Source organism: Marmota marmota, unplaced genomic scaffold (assembly GCF_001458135.2).
Source record: "Marmota marmota marmota unplaced genomic scaffold, marMar, whole genome shotgun sequence".
Lineage (NCBI taxonomy): Eukaryota > Metazoa > Chordata > Mammalia > Rodentia > Sciuridae > Marmota > Marmota marmota.
This window is the reverse complement of record NW_026000206.1, coordinates 7,548,188-7,572,079: the sequence shown is the minus strand read 5'-3', so window position 1 is coordinate 7,572,079 and position 23,892 is coordinate 7,548,188. Positions and strand designations below refer to the sequence as shown.

Sequence of the window (23,892 nt, the reverse complement as noted above, 5' to 3'; positions counted from 1 at the left end):
CTTGCACACTTCAAATCTCACTCTCTGAAGTAGGCCAGATTACAAAAATAGCAAAACCCAGGAGACTGGGTGGGGAGCATTCCAAACAGGATCAAACTAAACCAAATGACAAATTGTCATTATTCAGGTCTTTACTTTATTCCTTAGAATTATTTAAATAATGCTCTCTAGTGTCTCTTCATTATCTAGATAGAAGTCTCAGACCTGCATCTTGGACTATTATGGCATAGCTATTGCAATGGCTACCAAATAAATTACCAGTCCACACCTCTTTCCTGCATAAGGCTCCCCTTTACATGGTTTCAGCAAAAACGGCCATCTTTGTATAACAGCCCTGTCACTCACCCCCTTCCCCAGCATTCAGATTTCAGACTGTGGCTTCTAGCCTTCTTGCTCTTTCTAATGAAACTCTGAAGCTACTGGCATTTTGATTTTCTGTTATATGGAGTAGAAACAGAAAAGCAAGAATACAGTGGAGAAGAGTATGACAGGGATGACAAATATGAAAGACTTTGAAGGTTCTTGATAGCATTCCAAGTTCAGGGACTCAGTCTAATCCTGAAGCTCACTGGCTTTCCTGCCCTTAGAGATAATTAAGATAACTATGCATCCTCAGCATACATTCCCCTCGGCTGAAGTGATCCTGCAGGGGTTTCTGTTACGCACAAACAACAGTCCTAACCACACGATCACAAGAACCTTAATAAATATGCCCAAGCCTTTTCTTTTCATCATCGGCACTGTTCCTACTTGAAGTTTGAAAAACCACTTTCTATTGCTGCTCAGCCAGCTGCCTCACCTTATTCTTTAAATTAGACTATTTGCAGATGTCCTTATATACCATCTTGTTTCAAAAAAGACCTGAGTCTGATTTTGAATTTAACATAATTCTCATAGTTTCCTACATAAGGGAAATAAATTCTGAATAAGTGAACATCTCAGAAATTAAAGCCTTCTTCAAATAAACAGAGAGATAAATATCCACGCAGCATTTCAGCATGGGGAACTGCCCTGAAAACTTTAACAATTTCTTCCATCAAAAAAAAAAAAAAAAGCCATACATAGGGGTTGGAGTTGTGGCTCAGCTTTAGCGTGCTCTCCTAGTGTGATAGTAGAAGCAAATGTGACTCCATTTTGTTTTATGACTTCATCCTGTAAAACAACCATGCCAAGTAGAAGGGTCATGACTGGGGTAAGATGTTCTTTTCCTTTTGCTATAGAAACCTTTAAGAACACAGAACTACCTAATGGGGCATTGTTTCTGTAACTAGGGTAATGGGGCTCTGTTATTGTAACTGGGGTGACTGGGCTAACTGTGATTGGTTAGGCTTCCTGCAGCTTGACTGCACTCTCCTGCTTCTGTAACTTGGCTTGCTTGCATTGGCTAGACCCCCGAATATCCCTTTTGCGGTTTTCAGGTTTATAAGGAGCACCCTTGCAATTGTTCGGGGCTGATCAAGGGAACAGCTTTATGTTCTGGTCAGCCGCCACCGGTGTGCTTCAATAAAGGCTTAATTCGATCGATTACACGTGAGTGGTCTGGAAGTCAGTTTATGAAACCCCGGGACGAAGCTTTATAACACTCGCACGTGCAAGGCACTGGGTTCAATCCTCAGCACCACATAAAAATAAATAAATAAAATAATGGTATTGTGTCCAACTGCAACTAAAGCAAACAACAACAACAAAAACCCACAAAAGGCCATATATTCCCAGAGTAAAAACTACAGTGGGTGCAGAAGAGATTTAAAGCCCTTATTCCCTTCTCCTTAGAGCACCTACTCCTACTCTCCAGAGGTTAATGTCAAACATACACATAATCTGATGTTATTTTCCATCTCATTTTTTCTCCACATAAAAAACTATATACATGTTATTGTCACTTAATTTGCTGTGTGGTTTCACTTGTAAAACAGCAATAATTCTAACTTCATAGGACTGATGTAAGTATTAAATGAGTTAATATAAAATGCACAGAGTGTGCTGGGGTTGTGTGGCTCAATGGTAGAGTACTTGCCTAGCATGCATGAGGCACTGGGTTCAATCCTCAGCACCACATAAAAATAGAGATATTATGTCCACCTAAAACATTTTAAAAAATAAAATGCTGAGTCTAGAACAGGATCTATTACTATTGTTGGAAAGTAAATTCTTACAAGTAGGATTACTGAATCAGAGGATGTAAACACTTTAAATTCTAATCAATGTCATATTACCTCCAAAGAGACTGTACCAATTTACATTCCCACCAACTGTATATGTAAGTGCCTATTTTCCTACACTATTATTAGAGTAATCACATTTTCAGTCACTGGAGGTATGTTAGATTTTCCATGTTAATGCAAGCACAGGTTCCTACAAACACAAAATTAGAAAAATAGCAAACGTTTTTCCAAATGAAAAGTGGTAAGATGGTAATTACAAGGCAAGCAGCCAAAGTAAAGAGCTGATCTGATTGGGAAGATGTGTCATATGCCCACACCAGTCTTATCCCTAACNACCGCGGGGTCCCGCCTCCCACCGGTGTTGGCCGAGTGCGGCGCGTGGCGCTGGGCGGGCTCCCGCTTCTCAGCTCTGGGGCCTCGCGGGGCCCGCGAGGTAGGTGTCGCTGCCCAGGGTGCCAAGGAAGACACGGGCATGCGGGCCTTGGCGATGTGGGGCCGGCCGGCCAGGCTCCTGGAAGCCCTTTGAGAGCAGGCTAGACCACCTTCCGTGCCTCGGCGCCGGTCACGTGATCCGAATTGACGGCCTGAGCCTGTGACAAACAGGAGAGGTACCCCTCAGCGGCCGCCAGTGCGCAGGTGGAAGTACTGGTCCGGGTTGTCACGTGTCTAGTTCGAGAGAAGCTGGAGTTCCGGACGTTTACAAGAAATAAGATCGTTAAAGCCAATCGTGAAAATGAGAGGGAGACCAATAAAGAGGAAGGGGACCAGGGTGGGCAGGGAAAGGAGAAATACTGGCGACGTTGTTGACCGAATTATATTGCTATTTCGTGTGCACGTGTGAACATGTAACAACAAACCTCACTATTATGCATAACTACAATGGACCGATAAAAATATTGGAATCCAAATTCATTAAAAAGAAAAAAACACTACCAAATAAATTGCGTCCACCAGTCAGGATTATCGCTCAGGGTAGCAATTTTCAGGTCCTTATAAAGGCTATATGAAAGAAGATCTTTAATTAGGGAAGCCATCAGCTTTTTGAGAATTATCCATTTTCTTATACTGAAAACGAATGCCAGATGTGTTTCGAAAAACAGAATGAGCTGTCCTTAGAAGTAAGGTGGTCATTGTGTAAGAGGTTTATGTAGAAGCATGGGAACTTCTTGTCAGTGGTTCTTCAGTAAAAGTCAGTATACCCTAAAGGTCTCCATTAGTTCAGAGTCCTCATGATGGTGCCCACCAGGCCATGTGATGAATGTTAATATACTTAAAAATCAGGGCTGCACATCTCACGGAGTAGCTTGAAGTGGCCCGATTGGGCCACACAGTTGTGCCAGAATCCTATAATGTGCACCTTTCAAAAAGGCTAAGATTAGAAAAGAGACTTAGACTTAAAATACACCGTGCAAACATGACAGTAGTGTGACACTGAGACATTATGGGTAATTTCCCTGCTTGGTTTGTTGTTGTTGTTTGTTTTTGCATTGCTCCGTATTGAACCCGGGATGACCTTGTACATGATAGGCAAGCACTCTACCCACTGAGCTACACCCCCAGTCCTCTTTGTATTGTTTTTAATTGGAATCATATAGTAGTCTTCGTGTGTCAGTATTTCCTTCCTTGTTATGACTGAATAATAAAACATCGCATTGTGTGTATATATTACATTTTGTTTGTCAACTGACAGTTGATGGACACCATTTTAGTTATTTAAATAATTCTGCTATGAACATGAGTATAAAACCATCTCCTCAAGCTCCTACTTTCAATTCTTTGGGGGTATGTAACAACTGATGGATCATATGGTTTGTTAATTTTTTTGAGAAACTTTGCTTTTGTGTGTGTGCAAAACTTTCACAATGAGTTGCTAAAAGAAGAGAGTAACCCCAGATTGGTTCCTAATCTCAAAATCATGGTCAGAATATGAATTAGAGTAGCAAATGTGAATAAATGGCTCACCTATGGTTTTGATAGTCAAGAAAAATATATTACAGATCCCAGGGGACATCCTTAGTTCGGGAATGGATTGATTACCACTGTCTCAATCTTTCTATTTAGTACAGAATTTGCCTTAAAAGAGTAGAAAGGCAATCTAGAGTGATTAGCTTCAGGCTTGGATTCAGACTGTCATTTACAATCTGTGTGATCATGGACAAGTGCCTCAAACTTTGCAGAGCCTTTTTCTTCTGTCCTTTAGTATATGGATGATGATATCTACATTGCAGACTTAAATGAGGATTTTAGTCTTGCATGTAAAATGCTTATTAGCCCAGTATGATAGCTAATAAGTTAATTTTATGTGTCAGCTGGGCTTGATGAAGGGATGCCCAGATATATTAGATTATTTCAATGTGAGTCTGTGAGGGAATTTTTAGAAGATTAGTGTTTGAATCCACTGACTGAGTAAAGTGCATTGTTCTTCCCAAAGTGGGTGGGCCTACTCCATTGAGGGCCTGAATAGAAAATAAAAGGCGAGGGAGAAGGAGAATTTGCCCCTGTCCTTCATCTGCCCTTGGTGCTCCTGGTTCCCAGGCCTTCAGACTTGGACTGGAAACTACTCCATCTGACCTCAGTCCTTCATACTACACCACTAGCTTTCTTGAGTCTCTAGACCAAGAATTCTCTTTTAAAAAAAAAAAAAAATTATTGAGCTGCTACAGATGCTAGCCAGAAAGGGACCGAATCCTGGATGAGTGCCACAGTTACCACAGCAAGGCTAGGTAGCAACCGGAAAAAATATCCACAAAAGCCCAAATCACTTATTAATGAAGATTTGGGGAACGAAATCATAAAGTTGTTTCCAGTGAATTTATGTTGGCTATAAATAAAAGGGGTGGGAATCACATGAAGTGAGAAAGGAAATGTGGGATAGGAGGGCATTCCATAAGGAAAAGTTATTGTTAACTTCTGGATTGGTTGGGGTTAGTAGTCCAGAAAGTCTATCCAGAAGCCAGAGAGGTTGGTGGTGCCTGGGGTCAGCTCCCAGAGGTTTTAACTCAAGTTTTTAATATAATTCAGGAATGTAGAACATCTGTTGGATTGGGTCACTTTAAGACATCTCAAAATTTTTCTTTTTACTCTTGCAAATAACAATTTGTGGGACTCCTCAGCCTCTGTAATCACATGAGCAAGTTTCTTTGTAGATACAGATATATCCTGTTGGTTTTGTTTCTCTGCAGAACCCTCATAGTAAATAACACTAAGTACTCAATAAAGGGCAGCTGTTGTTACTGCTGATACAAAGAGCAGCAGGACACACAAAGTGTTTGGAGCTTCGTTCTTACCTGTGAAACCATCTTAATCCAGTCACTTTCCTAGTTCTTTAAGCAACCATTTCTTGTTTCAGAAATGCTGGGTAAAGTTAAAAGTGTTTTCCCACAGTGTGAAAAAGTATTGAGCATCTACTGTGGGAAAGAAGGGCCCTCAGAAAATCCAGCCAATTTCATAGATGAAGGAACTAAAAGAAGAACAGCCTGAGCTGGGCTCAGTAGCACACAGCTGGAATTTCAGCGCTCAGGAGGCTAAGGCAGGAGAGTTCCAAGTTTGAGGTCAGCATTGGCAACTCAGCAAGACTAGAGTCTGAAAATGAATTTTTTTAAATAAAAGATGCTGGGATGTAGCTTAGTGGTAGAGCACTCATGAGTTCAATCCCTAAAGGGGAAAAAAAAAAAAAAGCAGCCTAGACCAGAACCCAAGCCTCAGCCCTCCTGGGAAAGCTCCTCCTCCACTGCCCTCTACCTCAAGTTCAGAGTGCAGCCTGTTTATTCACCTGACAACATGTGCTTATCCTGGACTTCTCAGCTTACTTATGGGACTCCAGCACAGCAGAGCATCACCAGCAACAGGTCCCCTTAATTTTATACTGGAGTGGCAGGAGAGGGATAAGGGTAGTAATTTGATTTCTATTTGTTGAGTCTTACAGCACATGTGAGGAATAGTTACTATCTGAAAGCTCAAGCTTCTTGCTAACATGGTTTTATCCTAAGAAAATCAGAAGAGAACTCAGAAGGAATATTTTTCTGCTAGCAGTGGATAAATTGATTTGGCTTTCACATGTTTTATAGTTAAATGAAGTACTTGGTACTATAGTGATAACTTTATATCTTCATACCTTTGTCTTTCCTAAACATTTTCATTTGCCAAGTTTATAAGAGGCAGATACAGCAGGGGAGTTAAAACACAGAATTTGGGGTATGACCCCCCCAGCTGCCACTTAGCCGTTCCGAAACAGGACAAGTGTACCTCAACTTCTGCATAAACCTCATCGATTGAATGCATGTAAAGCCTGGCATGTGCAACAAATGTGCTAGCTGTTTCAGCAGTCCTATGGCTAGGGCAGAGGTTATTCCAGCTTAACACAGGAGAAAACATGGTCAAACCATGGTAAGTCATAAAGCAGGGACCAGAGACCATGTCCCTTAGCCCTTAATCCTGTGCTTGTTCTGTGACACCATGATTCCCTCCTTACACTGTTTCCATAAAGAAACAGGAAGAGGGCTGAGGGTGAGCTCAGTGGCAGAGGTACGCCTAGTATACTAGATGCCCAGGGCTCAATCCTCAGCACTGTAAAAAAATAAAAGACTGCGGGTATAGCTCAGTGGTAGAGCTCTTGCCCATGGAAAGCCTTTGGTGATGCACTGTATTTCCAATATACCTTCACAGCAACACCTAGATTAACACTTGTAAATAACCAGAAACTATAACCAGCTAAGGTGACATATAAAAGAGACCATCACAGAAAACTGGGCTCTGAATTTCTGTCAGACACGTTTTGAGAACTTGAGGAAATACTGCCCATTTCCTTACATCCTCAATCTTAACACCTGGACAGCAACAATAATTAGAACTTGATTTCATAATAATATATTCACCTAGGTTTGGTTGCTTAAACACAAAGCAATTCATTTTGAACCAAATTTTCCTAAAATGTCCTGTAAACAGTCCAATATTCCAGTAATATAATTAGTAGTCATTTATAATTAGTGGCTCTCAGAGTTAACACACTTCTACTTCACACAGTGTACTCTATTCGGTCTCACCAATCACTGCACAACATTTAAGGAACTCGTGGGTCTAGTGCTATTTGTGGGATGATGAAATCTTTGTTAAACAATCTTTCTTTGTACACATTTATGAGTATCATCTGGGTTTATCTTCTTAGAAGTGAAATTACAGGAAGAAAGATTATGAAGTCTGTAAGACTTTAAATGTCTACAAATAATTCTTCAGGCTGCTAAATTATCTCCTTATACTTGACAACATTTATAAACATCATTTGAGAAGTGCAAAAGCCAATGCAGTCATTTCCTAAAGTACTTATAAGCTGCGTAGTATATTTGTCTTGAAATGGAAATAATTATGAATTTACCTTCATAAATGTAAGATGCTCATTTCTCTATTTGTTATAGATACACCCCAGAGTTTGCATTTTTTTATGGTGAGCCACTGACATGGGACACTTGACTTTCACTGATGGCTTTCATTTGCCTTTGCAAGTGATATCAACTGCTAACATGCCCTCCCTTGGCCTTATCAGTGACAGGGGTCTTCAGAAAGAGCAAGCCCATTAACGCCAAGTCACTGTGTGGGCAGAACAGATCTCTCCAGCGAGCAGTTAATCACCTCCTTTTCATGCTGCCCCCATCTAGTCTTGCTTAGGGAAATTCTTTGAGATCCAAGTAAGATCTCTTCCCTTACTTTGTCATAGTGCCCATAAGGAGCACCAGGCAATAATGAAGGTTCTTTTATTGAAAGATGCAAAGGAGGACGATTGTGGCCAGGATCCATACATCAGGGTAAGTGGCCCAAGATTCATTGTCCCCTAAACTGGAGATTTCTTGCTAAAGGAATCAAGGGCCTGGAGCTGGGGTGGTGGAGGGGAGCTGCTAACATTCATACTTGACACAGAATAAAGTTAATGATACTATCCATTCTCTTTATTTCAGAATAGCCCCTGCCAATCCAGAACTATTTTTTCATTTGCAGGAATTAGCATTGTATGGACTTGAAGCCACATTGATCCCTGTTTTATCCTTTGAGTTTTTATCTCTTCCAAGTTTTTCTGAGAAGGTAAGACTTGTCTGAACTCCCTGTTAGTGTTTGGTCTCTAGAAACTGGCCAGCCTGAGCCATTTTCCTAGCCCCTTATTCTACCACCAGATTTGAACACAAGGACGGCACACCGGGCTCCAGGAGGCTTCGTCCTGGGCTTCTCTCACCAAGCCTCCCCTGGCTCCTCTAGGAAGCCACCCATAACCAGAGGTAGGCCAGGAAGAACAGGGCCTATGAGAGCACCATACCTTTGTGGTTCTCAGAATTCTAGAATCTTCTGTTCATATTCTCCTCTGAAAGACCTCTATATAGCAGACCAGACAGGTATTTTCCCCATTTTAGAGAATGAGACCTCCAGCCGGCCAAAGATAGACCTAGAACTCAAACCCAGGGCTCTGTCTACCATTTCAGCTTTGCATCCAAGTGCAGGAGTAATAAATATTGCAGGAGACATACCCAATAAAGTCTTCCAGATGTTTCAGATTAAAGCCTTTAGGCTGGAGATGTAGTTCAGTGGTAGAGGGGTAGCATGTACAAGGTCCTCAGGTTGATGCCCAGCACTACAAAAGACATAACAACAGATTCAGTACCCACAGTTTGAGTGATACCAGATCTGTACAACAGCCCAGTGCCTGCCTCGGAGTTAACTTTTAGTGCATTATATCACCATTACTAGTTTTGAAATTTAGGTCTTCAGTATAGGCATCACCTCCTGAATATTGCAGTTGCATTAAGACACAGATAAAGTCTGCCCTCTTCCTGCACCTCAGCCATTCCCAGGCTGGGTCCTGCCCCCTCTGCTACAATCTCCTGAGTTGCACTTGTCTGTCTCCTATACTGTGAGCTTCTTGAGGGAAGTACTATGGTAATTCACCTGTACATCCTAAAAGGCCTAGAATAGTTCCAGGCCCAGAGTAAGCCCTCAGTAAGTGTTGGGGGTGGTGGATGGGTGAAAAGAATTAGCTTGTCTGCTACTTCTGGGAAGCATTTAGAATTCTGGGTCACATAGCTCCATAGAAGATGTTGAACTTAAGCTATCATACAAAATGCCTTTATTGCTTTCTGATGTGCAGCTGTCTCATCCAGAATGTTACGGGGGACTCATTTTTACCAGCCCCAGAGCAGTGGAAGCAGTGGAATTATGTTTGAAGAAAGACAATAAAACTGAAGGTGAGGGTGGGTCTGATCTGGATTCCACTGGGCTTTTATTTACTCTGTTTCTCCCACTGAGACACTAAAGACAGAAGTAGCTGAGCCCTGACAGAGATGTGTGCAAGGTGGTGCTGGGTCCCAAATGTTTCTTGGAAGGCAGCAGACAGGGTGCCTCCACAGCTTACTGGGCATTTGTATCTCCTCAGAACATATGAATGCCAATTTATTCCTCTGAAAATATGATAAATACCACTTTTCTCAAAGGAATGATGAGAAAACTTGGCAATGTATGAGAAAATCTTCAATGCCCTGTCAGGCCCTTGATGACAGGCCATCTCCTTGACCCTTTTCCCTTTCTCCTTCCCTTTCTTTCGATCAATAGTATAAAAAGGCACAGCCCTTTCACTGAATGCTGGGGTGCAGACTGAACAGCCACCTTATTCATAACTGCTGCTGAACAACCTCCTAGCTAACATGTATGGAGTGCCTGTTGTGCATCAGGCTCTGTGTGAAATACTTCAATTCATTATCTCACTGAACCCAGACAACAACCCAAGTCATACAATACCACAGTCTCACTTTAGAGCTCACAATGCAGAGGCTTGAGAGAGTGACAGCAGGGAGAGTGGTTGGCCCAGGGCTTTGGAGTGCAGTCATCCTGAGCTTGGTGAGCTCCTTGACCTCTCTGCTTGTCAGGTCTCTTGCCTTTGAGCAGGCCTAGTAGTCCTCACACCACAGTAGTACTCTTCTACTCCTCACTAGCTGGAACTTACCACTTTGTGCCACTTGCTGTCCTTGGTCTTTACCCTGTGAGGTGGATTGGTAGTTCCACTTGACAGATGAGGAACCTGAAGAACAAGGAATGCAGTGCACAGTCTTAAGTTGCATGTTTGTGACTCTTGCAAGAGTCCAAGTCCCAGAGAAGGCATCCAGGAGGTTGCCTGGAATAGTCATCATGAGTCACGTGGTAATGGATTGTCATTGTCTCCACAAGCTGGGCTTGCTGCAGACCTGTACACATATGGGCCTCCTGCTGAAGAGAGAGCCTGTCACTGCCCCCAGTGGGGTTTGGGGTGCCTTGTCCTACAGTTGTATTTTTCCATTTGTATGTGCTTAGAAAGGAGAAAACCCCAGAGTCCTGCAACTTTGTCATGCTTTGCAGTTTAAAAAGCATTTCCCATACATGTTTTTATTTTGATTCTCATGACAATGGTATGTGATAGGACCGATACATTAATCCCTTTTAGCTTAATGAAGAAACAGAAGATGAGGGTTGGGGGGCTGCCGACTAGCCGGGGGTCCACAGCTGCTGAAGGGGCAGAGCTAGCTCTGCAGCGAGGCTCCTCTACCCATCAGTGTGCTCACTCCATCACTGTTCTGCTGCAAATCTTGAGAAGCACTTTGTTACCTGCTATGGATAATTTCCCAATAAATATTCTTACACTTGTAGGGTAGGAAAAAAGGTAAAACTCAATTTTGAGTTGTTGTTTAAAAAGGAATTTCCTTTGGGATATAAAAAGTAAATTCACCATAACACTGGTGAATTTAGGGGAAAATTATGCTCTTACTAGATTTTAGGACAAAAAAAACACTATTATTTGTCTTCTTAAAATGTTTTGAAACCACAGTGGCCATATAATATGTATACATATGATCCATTTTCTTTTTGTATGTCCTTAATCCATTTTTAAAAGATCTTTCCTTGTCATAAAATGGTAGTTTACTGTATTTTTATATTGTGTTTATTAATGAAAGTGAAATTTATTATTTCTACTTTGAACCATGGGTAAATGAACCCTTTCATTTGAGATTATATTTTGTTGATCACTTTCAAATTTATTTCCCAAATAAAACATAACTATTGATTTATTAGACATTTAAGTCTAATAATAATGTCATTTTTTAAAAGTCTAGATTTTTTAAAATTTTAATCTCACCATGCAAATTGATTCTTTAAGTTATGTTTATTTTCTAGTACATGTTAAAAAATGCTTCGGTGCCAATTGTGGAAATTGTTATTTCAAGCAGTCATATTGAAACATTTACCTAAGTGATTTTTAAAACACCCTGCAGGATATGAACAACAGGAAAATGGAATTTTAGTTTGAGATGCTGTTCTTTCACATTTGGTTATTAATAGTTTGCTTTGCTCATGAGTTTCTTCGGGTGAACAAACAACCTTGGGCAGCAATCCAAAACTTAAGCAACCTTGGGCAGCAATCCAAAACTTTGGTACTTACAAATCAAATTTAATTTAATATTTTGCAGTCTGGGAAAAGTCTCTGAAAGAAAAATGGAATGCCAAGTCAGTGTATGTGGTTGGAAATGCTACCGCTTCTCTAGGTAAGGAAGTCAGGTAAAAATAAAGTGCCCCAAATGGTTTAGCCTTCTTTATTTTTGTAAAATACATCAATTCAGTTTTTAAATGTTTTTATTTACAAAATTGCAGAAAGTTATTAATTAGTTAAATATTTAATGCTACTGATAGGGTGCAGTGAAATAAATATATTAAAACATTTCTAAGTGACATTAAAAACTGGTACATCTTTTAAGAAATTCTTGATCAGTACATATTCAAAAGTTTTATTTAAATATTCGTTAACTTTGACCCATGAATTCCATTGTGAATGTACTCAATGCCAATGAATTATTCTTTGAAGAAATGGCTAAAATAGTAATCTCCATGTAGTGGTTTATTAGTTCTCTAACACACATAGAGTGAATTGTTGAGAGTTAATATTATAACACTTTAAATATTTAGAACAATGCTGACCAGAAGCAAATAAATTAACCTATAACTTAGTTTCAAAATAGTTCATTTGTCCAAATGAGTTTAAAAATATTGGAGGAAATATTGTGGTATGAATGAAATTAGTACATTTTCCAGAGAACAAAATGAGATTAGGGACGAAATGGGTTGAAAGTTGTTAGACTAATTAGAGATAACTCCTGGATCTTGTGTGCTGATAACTTGCCACAAGCTCAGCAAGTCAACCAGGTGAGGGACTCAGTGCTTAGTTGCCAAAGGAACCACCTCCATTCTCCATGTCAGTTCTCCAAAATAAGAAATTGCTTTTACTTTACTGTTTTTTTTTTTTTAATGAGAAGAGGAAAGAAAATAATACAGGCAATTTCTGACTTGTGTCCTCTTATGGTTTCTGGATGTCCCCCAAAGGCTTATATGATGAAGACTTGGGTCCCCAGTGCAACAGTGTTGAGAGGTGGGGCTTTGGGGGAAGCAATTGCATCTTGAGGGTTGTGACTTCAACAGTGGATTAGTCCGCTGAAGAATTAATAATCTGCGTAGACTATTGAGAGGTGGTGGAACCTAGTTGGAGGGAGTGGTTCCTTGGGGCCTATATCTTTTCCCATCCCCTTTCTCTCTGCTTTCAGGCTGACATGAACCGAGCAGCTTTTCCTCCACCACACTCTTCCACCATGAAGTTCTGCCTCACCTTAAGTCCATGGGCTGAAACTTCTGAAACCATGAGCCAAAATAAATCTTTCTTCCTCTAAGTGGTTTAGGTGTTTGGGTCACAGTGATGAAAATCTGACTAATTCATCTACCCCAAACTCAACTATTCCATACACATTATAGTTATAATTTTTCCAACTTGGATTTTTATACTCTAAAGTCAGATTTCTGCACATTAGCTGATAAAGATTTTGAGCTATCACGTATCCTTCAGTTTGACTTTAGCAGCATCAGTATGCATTTTGCTCTTCCATTCTGTCAAATGAAATGAAAATGAGCAAATTGTCTTGAGACCTAGAACAGCTGAGTGACTGGTCAAGTGCATGATCCAGTGCAGCCCTTCTCAGTGTTGAAATCCAGGGAGAGAAGATGTCAATATTTCTTCACAAATGTTACAACTTAACTTCAAATTTGCAGATGTAATTGCTTGAGGGAAAATATATGCTGTGTAACTTTGCATTTGGTCTGCATAAAATATCCTGAGAAGAGGTTTTAATAATTTATTTATCTTAAGTTTGTGGGTTTTTTAAAGAATCAGGGTTAGTTGGCTTGTGGGCTGATACACTGTAACTCAGCCCCTATCCCAAGGAACACCTTCCATCTGGCTGCCCAAAGGTAGGGTGCCCACCACCCTCTTCTGACTGCAGGGTTGGTACCTGAGAGCTACATGTGGCCACTGCTGCTTGGTTTTATAAACCCAGACCAGTGACCTCCTGGGCGACAACTTTGCAATAACAATTCAGAACTCAGAAAAACATATATTTACACTTTTTGAACACATTGTCATCTACAGTTATTAATATCATTCATGACACCTACTGTTTGGAGTTTCTGTTATCCACCAGGAACCATGCCATGGTTTCTCAAAAGAAATTCTTTAATAAATTTAAATAAAATGAAACGACTGAGCCTAAGGAGGAGGATGTTATTTGCCAGGGTCACAAACAAAGACAGTCATTGGCTGACCAGTTTGATCTGTGACAAAATTTTTCCAAAAGCACCATACCCCACTGCATCAGCATACAGATGTTTTACCACTTTAAGCCATTATCTTTCTATAGATATAATTTACATTTCCATGGTTTCTCATAAATGTTGAAAAGATTTTTAACGGTCTTACCCATAACCTTGTTAATATCTTCAAATATCATTTCTTGATCAATTTCGATTTTTCACCAAGGATTTCATTTTACCTTCTGATTTTCCAAATGGCACTTTTTCAGTATAGGCATCAACTGGCAGATTTCACTCCACAGGTTTACACGAGTCTAAAAACTTTGATCCATTGTGGCAATATCCTAATGTCTCAATTGTTAAAATATTCTACATCAGGTTTATCCATGATTGGTGGGATTTATTATTTATTTAATGCAACTTTAGATAATCTGCAGTTTCTCTGTCAGCCATTGACTGGGGAAGGCCCTTCAGATGGACTTGTTCAGGCCTAAGTGTTGGTTGAAGCACTTGAACTGAGTTGGAGCAGATCCAGCCTTTCTACATCCAGGGCTGAGGCCCTAGACCAAACACACATTCTCCGAACATTATTTGAGAGTCTTTGTAGGCTTCAGGACAGACTAAATATTCCCAGTCCTTGGCCTTGCAGACAAAGCTAGAGCCACTAACTGCTCAGACCCCCAGCTTCCTCCTCTCTCAGGTACAGGAGTAATTGTCTTGTTCACAGTGTTGTAGTAGGAATCAAATGAGCAAGTGCTGACTTTATAGACAGCAAAGTATATGTGCATTAGTATTCTAGGCATGGTTCCCATTGTCTTAGTACTTAAGGGAAAAATGTATATTGATGTCAATACAATAGTCCCCTGCACCACAGGAATATGATCCACCACCACCAATAGAAGCCTGAAAACTCAGATAGTACCCACCCTACATAGGTTATATTTTTTCCTATATGTACATACCTATAATGAAATTTAATTTATAAATTAGACAGTAATGGTTAACAATAGCAAGGCATGGTGGCACATGTTTGTAATCCCAGTTACCTGGGAGGCCAAGGCAGGAGGCTCCCAGGTTAAAGGTCAGTCTAGGCAACGTAGTGGCACCCTGTCCCAAAATTTTTATAAAGTGATGAGGATGTAACTCAGTGGTAGAGTGCTTGACTAGTATGCACAAGCCCCGGGTTCAATCTCCAGTACAACAATAATCCTCCCTTGCATCTTTCAGTAAAGGAACCTTCATTATTGCCTGGCGCTCCTTAAGGACACTGTGACAGAGCAAGGGAACAGATCTGCTGTGTTAAGTTACAATCTTAGGGGAAATTCTCAGGTTTCTCTTCTGTTCCTAGGGTTTTTTAGGATTCCTTTGTGCATTGAGCCCTTTAAGACCCAAACAGGGCTGGGGTTGTGGCTCAATGGTAGAGTGCTCGCCTGGCATGCATGAGGCACTGGGTTCGATCCTCAGCACCATATAAATGTAAAATAAAGATATTGTGTCCACCTAAAACTAAAAAATAAATATTAAAAAAAAAAAGACTCAAAAATGTGGGAGACTGGGTCTGTGTTTACACTACAGCCTGAACAGTTTACATATGCATGGCATTTTTCCCCTTTGACTCAGCAGATTTTATCATCCATAAACTAAAAGCTAATGGTATTCACACTGAAGCTCTCATTTGTTAATGGCCAGCCTTTTTGTGCTCCTAAAAGGAATGCCCACACCGCTTTTCTCCAAGAAGTCCCACATTCTGGAGCACAGATAGCAATCATCATTCTCGGCAGAGTAGCCACCAGTTTGCTATCTGGAAAAGTGCCTTGGGAGGCTAGGGATGTGGCTCAAGCGGTAGCCTGCTTGCCTGGCATGCGTGCGGCCCGGGTTCGATCCTCAGCACCACGTACAAACAAAGATGTTGTGTCCGCCTAAAAACTAAGAAAAATAAATATTAAAAGAATTCTCTCTCTCTCTCTCTCTCTCTCTCTCTCTCTCTCTGTCTCTCCCTCTCCTCTCTCTTTAAAAAAAATCAACTCTGCTGTTATAGCACAAAAGTAGCCAATAATAAGTAGGCAATAATAAGCAAATAAACATGGTTCTGTTGCAATAAAACTTTAAAAAAAAAAAAAAAAGAAAAGTGCCTTGGTCTTCTGCACCTTACTCAGTTCATGAATATGAGCCTCAAAAAAAAAAAAAAAGGACACCCCCTCACCCTAAATGACCTGCATTTGTAGAGTGTGGGTCCCTGTTGTTAGATTGCTGTGAACCCCTTCCTGACCTCCCTTCCATCTCTATCTGGGTATGTCAGCCCACAATCCCTCTCTGGATGCGGCTTGTCTTCTTCACAGATGAAGGCTGTTTAATGACTCCTGCAAAAAGCAGTAGCTCTTACATGCTCACCATCTCCTGACTGGCGGATAAGAAAACAACCTTTATTGGGCTCCTCCCAGGATAATGACAGTAGTTTGCTGTCATTATCTCACTTGATCTTTGAGACAGTCCCATAGGGTTGACATTTCACCTCTTATAGATAGGCAAGTGGATTTCAGAGAAGTGAGTTAAGTCCTTACCCAAAATTTAAGGTCAGGAGTAAGGGGCATGATCTGTCCTTCATGTCTGAGTGATCCTCCTACCTGGCTTTGAGAAGAGACTTTTCTTTTTGATTTGTAAAGTGCATGTCTGCATATTTGCATACTAAAAAACAACACAGGAATCAAAGGACTTCAATAACCACTTAAAGAAATGACATTTCTTTGTTGTTTTCCAGTCAGTAAAATTGGCCTGGATGTAGAAGGAGAAAACTGTGGAAATGCAGAAAAGCTGGCTGAATATATTTGTTCCAGTAAGTAGAAAAATATCACCCCAAATGAAGCCCATTTGTGTTGTTTTTGACCTTTCACAACCATCACCTAGGGAAAAATACTCCTGGTGTGTTCTCAGTAGTAATGCTGATTGACAATCAGCTTGTAAGCCACTCCCGACCATAACCTGCTATATGTGTCTGGCTGTACTAATTTGGGATTTAGTCCACTTCCTTCTATACCAAAGGACTGGAGACAACTTGAACATTACACATAATATAATATTTGACAACTGGAACAGCAGAGAGGCCATCTGTAACTTCTAAGACAGCAGAAGCTGCTGGTGCAGATGGAGACTTTTTTCCATCTTGTCCTTTCCCGTCCTCTGAGGTACTGCTTCCTTCTCTGAATTCCCTCCCACTAAAACTTGCTCCCAGGTGAAGAGCTGACTGTTTTAGAAAGCTCACTTTTGGGCAGCAGTAGGTAGATCTGGATTTAGAATGGGGCTGTTTCTAGGGATTTTGCATTTATATGAGAATTAAACTTTAACTTTAGGCCTTTGATGGATGGCGGGGCAAAGACTTTTGTAGTGTAAGGGATGGAGAGATTGGATGTGCACATATCCTTCCTCTAGATTGCACCTCCCTTTCTCTCTTCCCATGCATCTAATCCACCCGCAGACTCAGGTTTCTCTTGCTTTATATTATTGAAGAGGAAGCCAGGGCCTCGCTCCTCGAGATCCTAGGCTGGCAGATGTCATCCGTTCAGAACTGGTTTCTTAGTTTGGCTACTTCTACTCCTGGGATCTCTCTCTACCCACAAGCTACTTCTGACACCAGCTATGTGAGGTTTTTCCTTATGCCAAACACCAGTTCTCTAACTCTCCAGATATGAGCTGGGCACTGCCCAAAGCTAGTGCAGACCCCACAGTTAAGGGCTCAGTCTTGCAAGACTGTCCAACTGGGCTATAGATCAGAGCTTCCCACAGCTCCCTTCTCAGGCTCAGTAACTTGCTAGAATTGACTCACAGAACTCAGGGGAACACTTACGTTAACGAGTCTGTTATAAAGTACGCAAGCACACCGGTAGACAGCCAGAAAAAGGGGCACATAAAGCAAAGACCAAACACAGGTGCTTCTTCCTGGCAAGGTTGGGGGACATTACCCTTCTGCATGTGGACGTGTTCCCTGGCCCCAGAGGCTCTCCAAACCCATAGTTAGTGGGTTATAAAGGTTCCACTGTGTAGGCTTCATTGTCAGTCATGGACCATTGGTGTTTGATTCAGTCCCTGGGCCCTTTCTCTTCCTTGGAGATCAGGGTGAGGGACTGAAAATCCTCTGATTACATGGTTGGCTCCTTTGGAACCAGCATCCATTTTGAAGCTGTCTAGGGCCACCCAGAGACACCTCATTAGCTTGCTTTGGATAATGGAAGATACTCTTCTCACGCCCGGTCACTCAGGAAGTTCCAAGGGTTTTAAAAGCTGTGAACCAGGGTGAAGGCCAAATGCATATCTCCTATTACACCACAGTGTCACAGAGGGGGTGTCCAAAAGAAGGTCAAGTAAAGAAAAGAGAGAACCAAAGGCAGGCTGCACTGTAGTTTGTGTTAGATGTTCTCCTGTGCTTGCAAAGTCCCTGCAGCCTGGCCAACTGGTTGGGCGCACCTTGGCATTTTGTGAGTAGTATCTCAAATTGTCTACTATCTTTGTTACTGAACCCAGGTTTGGAAGCTCATTATGGAAAAACTATCTCTGAGAGATGAGTGTTAGTGAGGAGGGCTTTAATCAGTGGCTAAAGAATAGAAGAGGATCAACTCCTCTATTCCTGGGAGTTGAGTTACAGATACAGAAAAGGAATAATGGGAGAGAGAGAGAGAGGGACTAATAAAGAAAAATAGGAGGAGATCTTCCAGCAACTGGGTGCCACCTCTTGTCACACCTTTCATGGTCTGATGTTTCCAGTCATGGTGGCTGGTATTGTCTTTAGCCTTGAAGTGGGGAGAGGGAGAGAGAGAGTCTAGGCAAATCTAAATCATGTTAACCCTATATTGGAGTTTTGGGTGAAACATTTCTCAAGTGATCAAAGTGTTTACATGCAGTAGAATTTGACTCAAAGGTTAAAGCAGCAGAGGAGACAGACGAAATATAAAGGCAGAGATACCAATTAACTGACACAGGCTTGGTAAACATTCTGCCCTTATCTTGGGTGATACTGGTCTGCATTCTTTGCAAAGCCTTTGTTAACTTCCTCTAATTTATCACCAGCATGTCTGGGGGCCCTGATAAATCTTCCATTTGCAATTACAATATCCAAATAAAATCCAAGTTGACTGCTAATGAGGATCTTCACCTTGGTTTTATCAAAGCATTAATGATTTTCTCTTCCAACTTTGAAGACCAATTTCAAAAGCCAAAAAATCTACTTCCAATGCTGTGGTAAACAGTCTGATTCTTAGTTATTGCTTATTTATTTTAACTATGATTTACCATGAGACAGGCACTATTGTAAGCATGTGAAACTGATAAATTATTTAATCTATTAATGTGTGGAAATCCTCTTTCTCTCCCAGGTCCTCTATTCTAATGGAAAAGCAATTATTACAAGTTAAATGGTAAAGTCTGGAGGACAGTTATAACTTGAAAAAGAAAGAAGAGGGAGAGTCAAAAGCATTACAGTCAGGCACGATGGCACACACCTGTAATCCCAGCAGCTTGAGAGCCTGAGTCAGGAGGATCGACAAGTTCAAAGCCAGCCTCAGAACCTAGTGAAGCCCTAAGCAACTTAGTGAGACCCTGTCTCAAAATAAAAAGGGCTGGAAATGTGGCTCAGTGGTTACTCACCCCTGGGTTCAATCCCGGTGCACTGCAGTTCATGTGGAATGTCCTCCTGGACTTGTAAAGACCTTGCAGCCAGGCAGGCTTGCTGGGCTCTTCTTCCATGCCCTCAACTGATCTCTGTATCCCAATTATCTGTGATCCAGGGCCCAGTGATTGCACTCTCTTGGAGGCCTGGAGATGGTCATAGTGTTACAGACAGGCACATTTTCTCCAGTGAGATGACATTATTAAAAAAACCCATCTCCTTTTGTTTGCTACCTTTAGCTTCATAACACTCTCCTAAGTTTGCAGCATTGTTGCCCTTCAGCCCTGACAACCCAGAATGCCAGGCCTCCTTTCTGTGAGAGGAAGGGAGGGCAGACTTTGGACTGTACCAGTCACCATTCTGTGTTGGCTTTTGCTATTGTGTTGGTCTCTTCAGATTGGAAACCAGCAGTTTACTATTGCATTGCCCTGTTTAGGTTGAAGACAAGTCCACAGGCCTTAAGCTTTTCCCAAAAAAGAATGGATGGTCTTTGACTCCTCAAGGGGAACTAGCTCAGGAGATTTAACTGCAGCAGATGGCCCCTCCACAACAAAGAGTTTCCCCAGGACGTACTCAGGTCTTTCTATCATGTCAGTAGGGCCAGGCCTTTACAGTGAAGCCAGCTGAGCTGATTGGACCTGTGGGAGCCCTGAGTGCCTGCAAGCCAGACTCTGGGCCAGACACCTCTAGTGATGTGAGAGAGATAAGCACTCACCTCAGGGATCCCTGCAGCCCAGCCTCCTGAGTGCCATGGAGGGACTTCCAGCCATCTAGGAATCAGAGGATAAGAATGAGCAGCTCAGTGCTCCAGTGGGCCCTTGGAGGAAATATGGCAATGGGGAGATTCTTGAATCTTCTGAAGGTCCCTTGCATGCCTTTGGGGCTAGGCTTGCTGGAAAGTTAGACTTCGTGTTTTGCTACTGGATTCCCACTGCTGCCCCATGGAGAGCCGTAACCCCCAGCATCCTGCACCCGCTGTCCCACCACACGTAGACAGGGAGGAATGCCTGGGCCCAGGTTAAGAAAACAGCTCCTGAACATGGCATCTATGTGTGGGAATCATTTCTTCACACTGGAAAAGAGAACTTAGCAGGCATCTGTGGTCAATACCTAACAATTTCCTGATTCTTTTATGTTGGAACTGATATTTACAGAGTATTATAGATGAAGAAAACATCCAGCAGTAGGAAGCTGTTATACATACTGACTTAGAGTAACATACATGTTCTAGTTGCTTAGCTGCTGCTTCATGGAGATGCTGCTGGGTGGGGAGAGCTTATTTTGCTCTACTCACCAAAAAACATGTGTTCAGGAAGACCCTAAGGATATGGAAAAAATATGCAATGTCTGTTAATGACCAACACGCATTAAAATTTCTTGCATCTGGTAGACAGATGTGGGGGGAAACAGTTGATTCTACCAAAAGGCCTTTTTTCTTTTTTTCATATTTGGGGAAGATTCTGGTGTCTATAGCCTGTTAGTATTGTTGAATAGTAATGTTGCAGGTCAGCATTCAGATTGCCTGCTGTCATTGCTATTCTGCAAAGATTTTAGAGCCAAAAACGTCCTCAGTCTTTGCAAAATAGAGATGGGGTGGAGGGGCGTGGTGAGAAGCAGGATCCTTCTGAGCATCTTGTCTCTAAGCCCTTTGGGCACGTGGTCTTATGGCTGCTGGCATAGCTAGGAGAGCAGTGGACAGGAAGCCTATCTTTGTTGGAAGTGGCTACAGCACCCTGACTGCCGGTTCCCTGCTGACTCCTAAGTGTGAGCCCTGACCCATCCAAGGCCTCCTCTAGAAGTGGAAAATCATCTCAATGCCAACACCACTGATCCTTACCTTTCTGACTAAGGTAAATTGCAAACTTGTTTTCTAAATAGTGCCGACAGGCCAGGAGCCACTTCAGGACCAGAGGGAGCAGGAAGTATGTAGAATAGCAGCTTTTTTTCCTGAGGATGTTGGTTTTCTAAGCACCTTCACCACATACCTCTCATTATCTTCATATAATCGTCTTCAAGGTCAGCAAGGTAGCAGTTGCTCTTCCCACTTACAGATGCCAGAACTGAGATCCAGAAGCAGAGCTGGTCCTGGAGACCTGGACACCTTCATCCTCCCAGGAGCTGCCCTCCCCAGGCCCTGTGCACAGGCCTGCCCCCTGAATTTTTACAAAGTTTTTAAAAGTCTGGTTCTGTGTTTGCAGGAGAGTCACCAGCATTTCCTCTTCTCTTTCCCTGCGGAAACCTCAAAAGAGAAATCCTGCCAAAAATGCTGAAGGACAAAGGTGACTAAAGCACATTGACCACATCACTGGGGATAGTACCTTGAGACCAGGAGGTGCACATGGTCATGGAGAGGCAGAGCTGGGATGTAGCTGGAGCTCCTGACTCATAGTCTCTGCCAAGAGCTGTCCTTGGGCTTTGTTTCCTGGCATAAGCATCCTATCAATGTGGAATTCATGGAGTGGCCAGAGACAATCCTGTATTGTCAAACTTACACAAACATGGGAGCAAAAGCACCTGTGTGTACAAACAAAGGCTGTAGTTTTTGGGTCTTTATCCTTTCTCGGCCTCCTCCATTGTGGGGGCTGCTCCTCAGTGTTCAGCAGGCTGCAGAGGACTAGCTGGTCCTCTTGCCCTCAGTTCTGCCTCTCAGATTCTGAGCTCTTTGTTCCAGGAGGACTGTGCTGCACTGGGAGATCCCTACCAACTGCACACTGGGTGGTAGAGGTTCCACCGTGTTCCTAGGGCAGTAAAGTCTGTTTCCTTGTGTGTTTTTTTTTTAAATAATTTTTTAGCTGTAGATGGACATGATATCGTTTATTTATTTGTTTGTTTGTTTGTTTGTTTGTGTTGTTGAGGATCGAACCCATGGCCTCACACATGCAAGGCAAGCACTGTACCACTGAGCCAAAACCCCATCTCCTGTTTGCTTGTTTTGATTGTGCCTAGGAATTCAGATGGAAAGCATAACTGTCTATCAGACGATTCCACACCCAGGAATCCAAGTGAACCTGGACAGCTACTATTCCAAGCAGGTATGTGGTATTTCCAGGGAGACACCTGGCAGGACAGCCCCCCAACCCGCCCCTATGGTGAGAGTACAGGCTGAGTGGCATGAACTTGTAGATGCTGATTGTCTACATTGTTGCAGTGTTCCCAGATAAGTGACTTTGAGGAAGTGGCCTTTCCAAGACTCCATTTTGGTCTGTGAAAGGAATAGACTTATCTAGTAAATTTGTGGAAGGATTAATAAGGAGATAATTAATAAGGAGATACTTAAGCAAACCTCTTTGTACAGCATTCAAGGTATATGCAAGCCTGAGGTGCATAGTGGCCTTGATGATGCCATTGATTTCCATCATGTGGGGGCAGAGGCTGAGCCCATGCTGGGAGGAGCCCTCTGTCGTGTCTGTACTGATTTTGGGAGGCCTAGGGCAGGAGAGTGGACAGCTCAGACTGAGTTGATTGATGTCTTTACCATTTGTATTCAGAAGACACCTCTGCTCTCCTGGGACAGGCTTCCTGATGCCTTGCCTGATTCTGGGGGTCCTGACAGGACAAACCAAATCAGAGACCATGCAGGCTGTCTGCTCCAACTAGAGGAGAGGTAGAGGTGACAGTGAGTCAGCCTGACTCAGTGCCATTGGACCACAGGCACTAGGGGCATTGTCCAGACTGCTGGGCCTGTGGGCTCTGTGATGCCCGTGTTCTCTGGCCAGACACAGCCCTGAGGGCCAGCAGAGCAACCAAGGGGCCCTGTTCACCCACCTGTCTGATCACGGCCTGCTCTTTGAACAGTTCCTTACCAGAATTCTGCCTCTGTGGGGCAGAAAAATCACAACAAAACTGTGAACTACTCCTGGTTGAAGCTGCTGGATGCCTGTGCTTGGGGTGTTAGTGCTGATGGAGCCGGGGCAGGGGCATCGTCTCCCCTCAGTCTCCTGGCAAAGGATGGGTCTTGTTTCCTCTTCCCCCAGGGTGTCCCAGCCAGCATCACGTTCTTCAGTCCCTCCGGCCTTACATACAGTCTCAAGCATATTCAAGAGTTGTCTGGTGACAGCATTGATCAAATTAAGGTATAGTTTTTCTATGGGCTTTTGGACTTTTTCAAAAGATTAGTATTTGGGGGATTTTTGTTTTTGTTTTTCCTTCTTTGCTGCTAGGATTGAATGGGTACTTTACCACTGAGATACATCCCCAGTCCTTTTTTTATTTTGACACAGGGTATTGCTAAGATGCTGAGGGTCTCACTAAATTGCTAAGATTGGTCTTGAACTTGCTATCCTCCTGCCTCAGCCTCTGCAGTTGCTGGGGTTACATGTGTGTGCCACAAGGCCTGGCTTGTTTTGTTTTTGAATCTTCACTGATTGTGATAAGGTTTCCATATTAAGTCACAGCACCTTGGACAGGCCTAGCAGATGCCCATCAGAGAGCTCTATA

At 42.4% G+C, this 23,892-nt stretch overlaps 1 protein-coding gene across 3 annotated transcripts in view; it reads left to right on the top strand.

The window, feature by feature from the left end:
* The window catches only part of Uros (uroporphyrinogen III synthase), a 30,014-nt gene that overhangs the window by 2,995 nt on the left and 3,127 nt on the right, over positions 1-23,892 (top strand). The window contains exons 2-10 of one of the 3 annotated variants that reach the window (XM_015498385.2): positions 2,500-2,598; positions 7,876-7,963; positions 8,154-8,237; positions 9,292-9,388; positions 11,639-11,713; positions 16,558-16,632; positions 21,654-21,734; positions 22,402-22,487; positions 23,430-23,528. In XM_015498385.2, coding sequence (XP_015353871.1) covers positions 7,901-7,963; positions 8,154-8,237; positions 9,292-9,388; positions 11,639-11,713; positions 16,558-16,632; positions 21,654-21,734; positions 22,402-22,487; positions 23,430-23,528 — 660 coding nt within the window. In that variant the 5' untranslated portion in view covers positions 2,500-2,598; positions 7,876-7,900. Of the gene's footprint in view, positions 1-2,499; positions 2,599-7,875; positions 7,964-8,113; positions 8,238-9,291; positions 9,389-11,638; positions 11,714-16,557; positions 16,633-21,653; positions 21,735-22,401; positions 22,488-23,429; positions 23,529-23,892 lie in introns of those variants that run through there. The other 2 variants (XM_048791372.1, XM_048791373.1) reach the window with 2 other exon arrangements.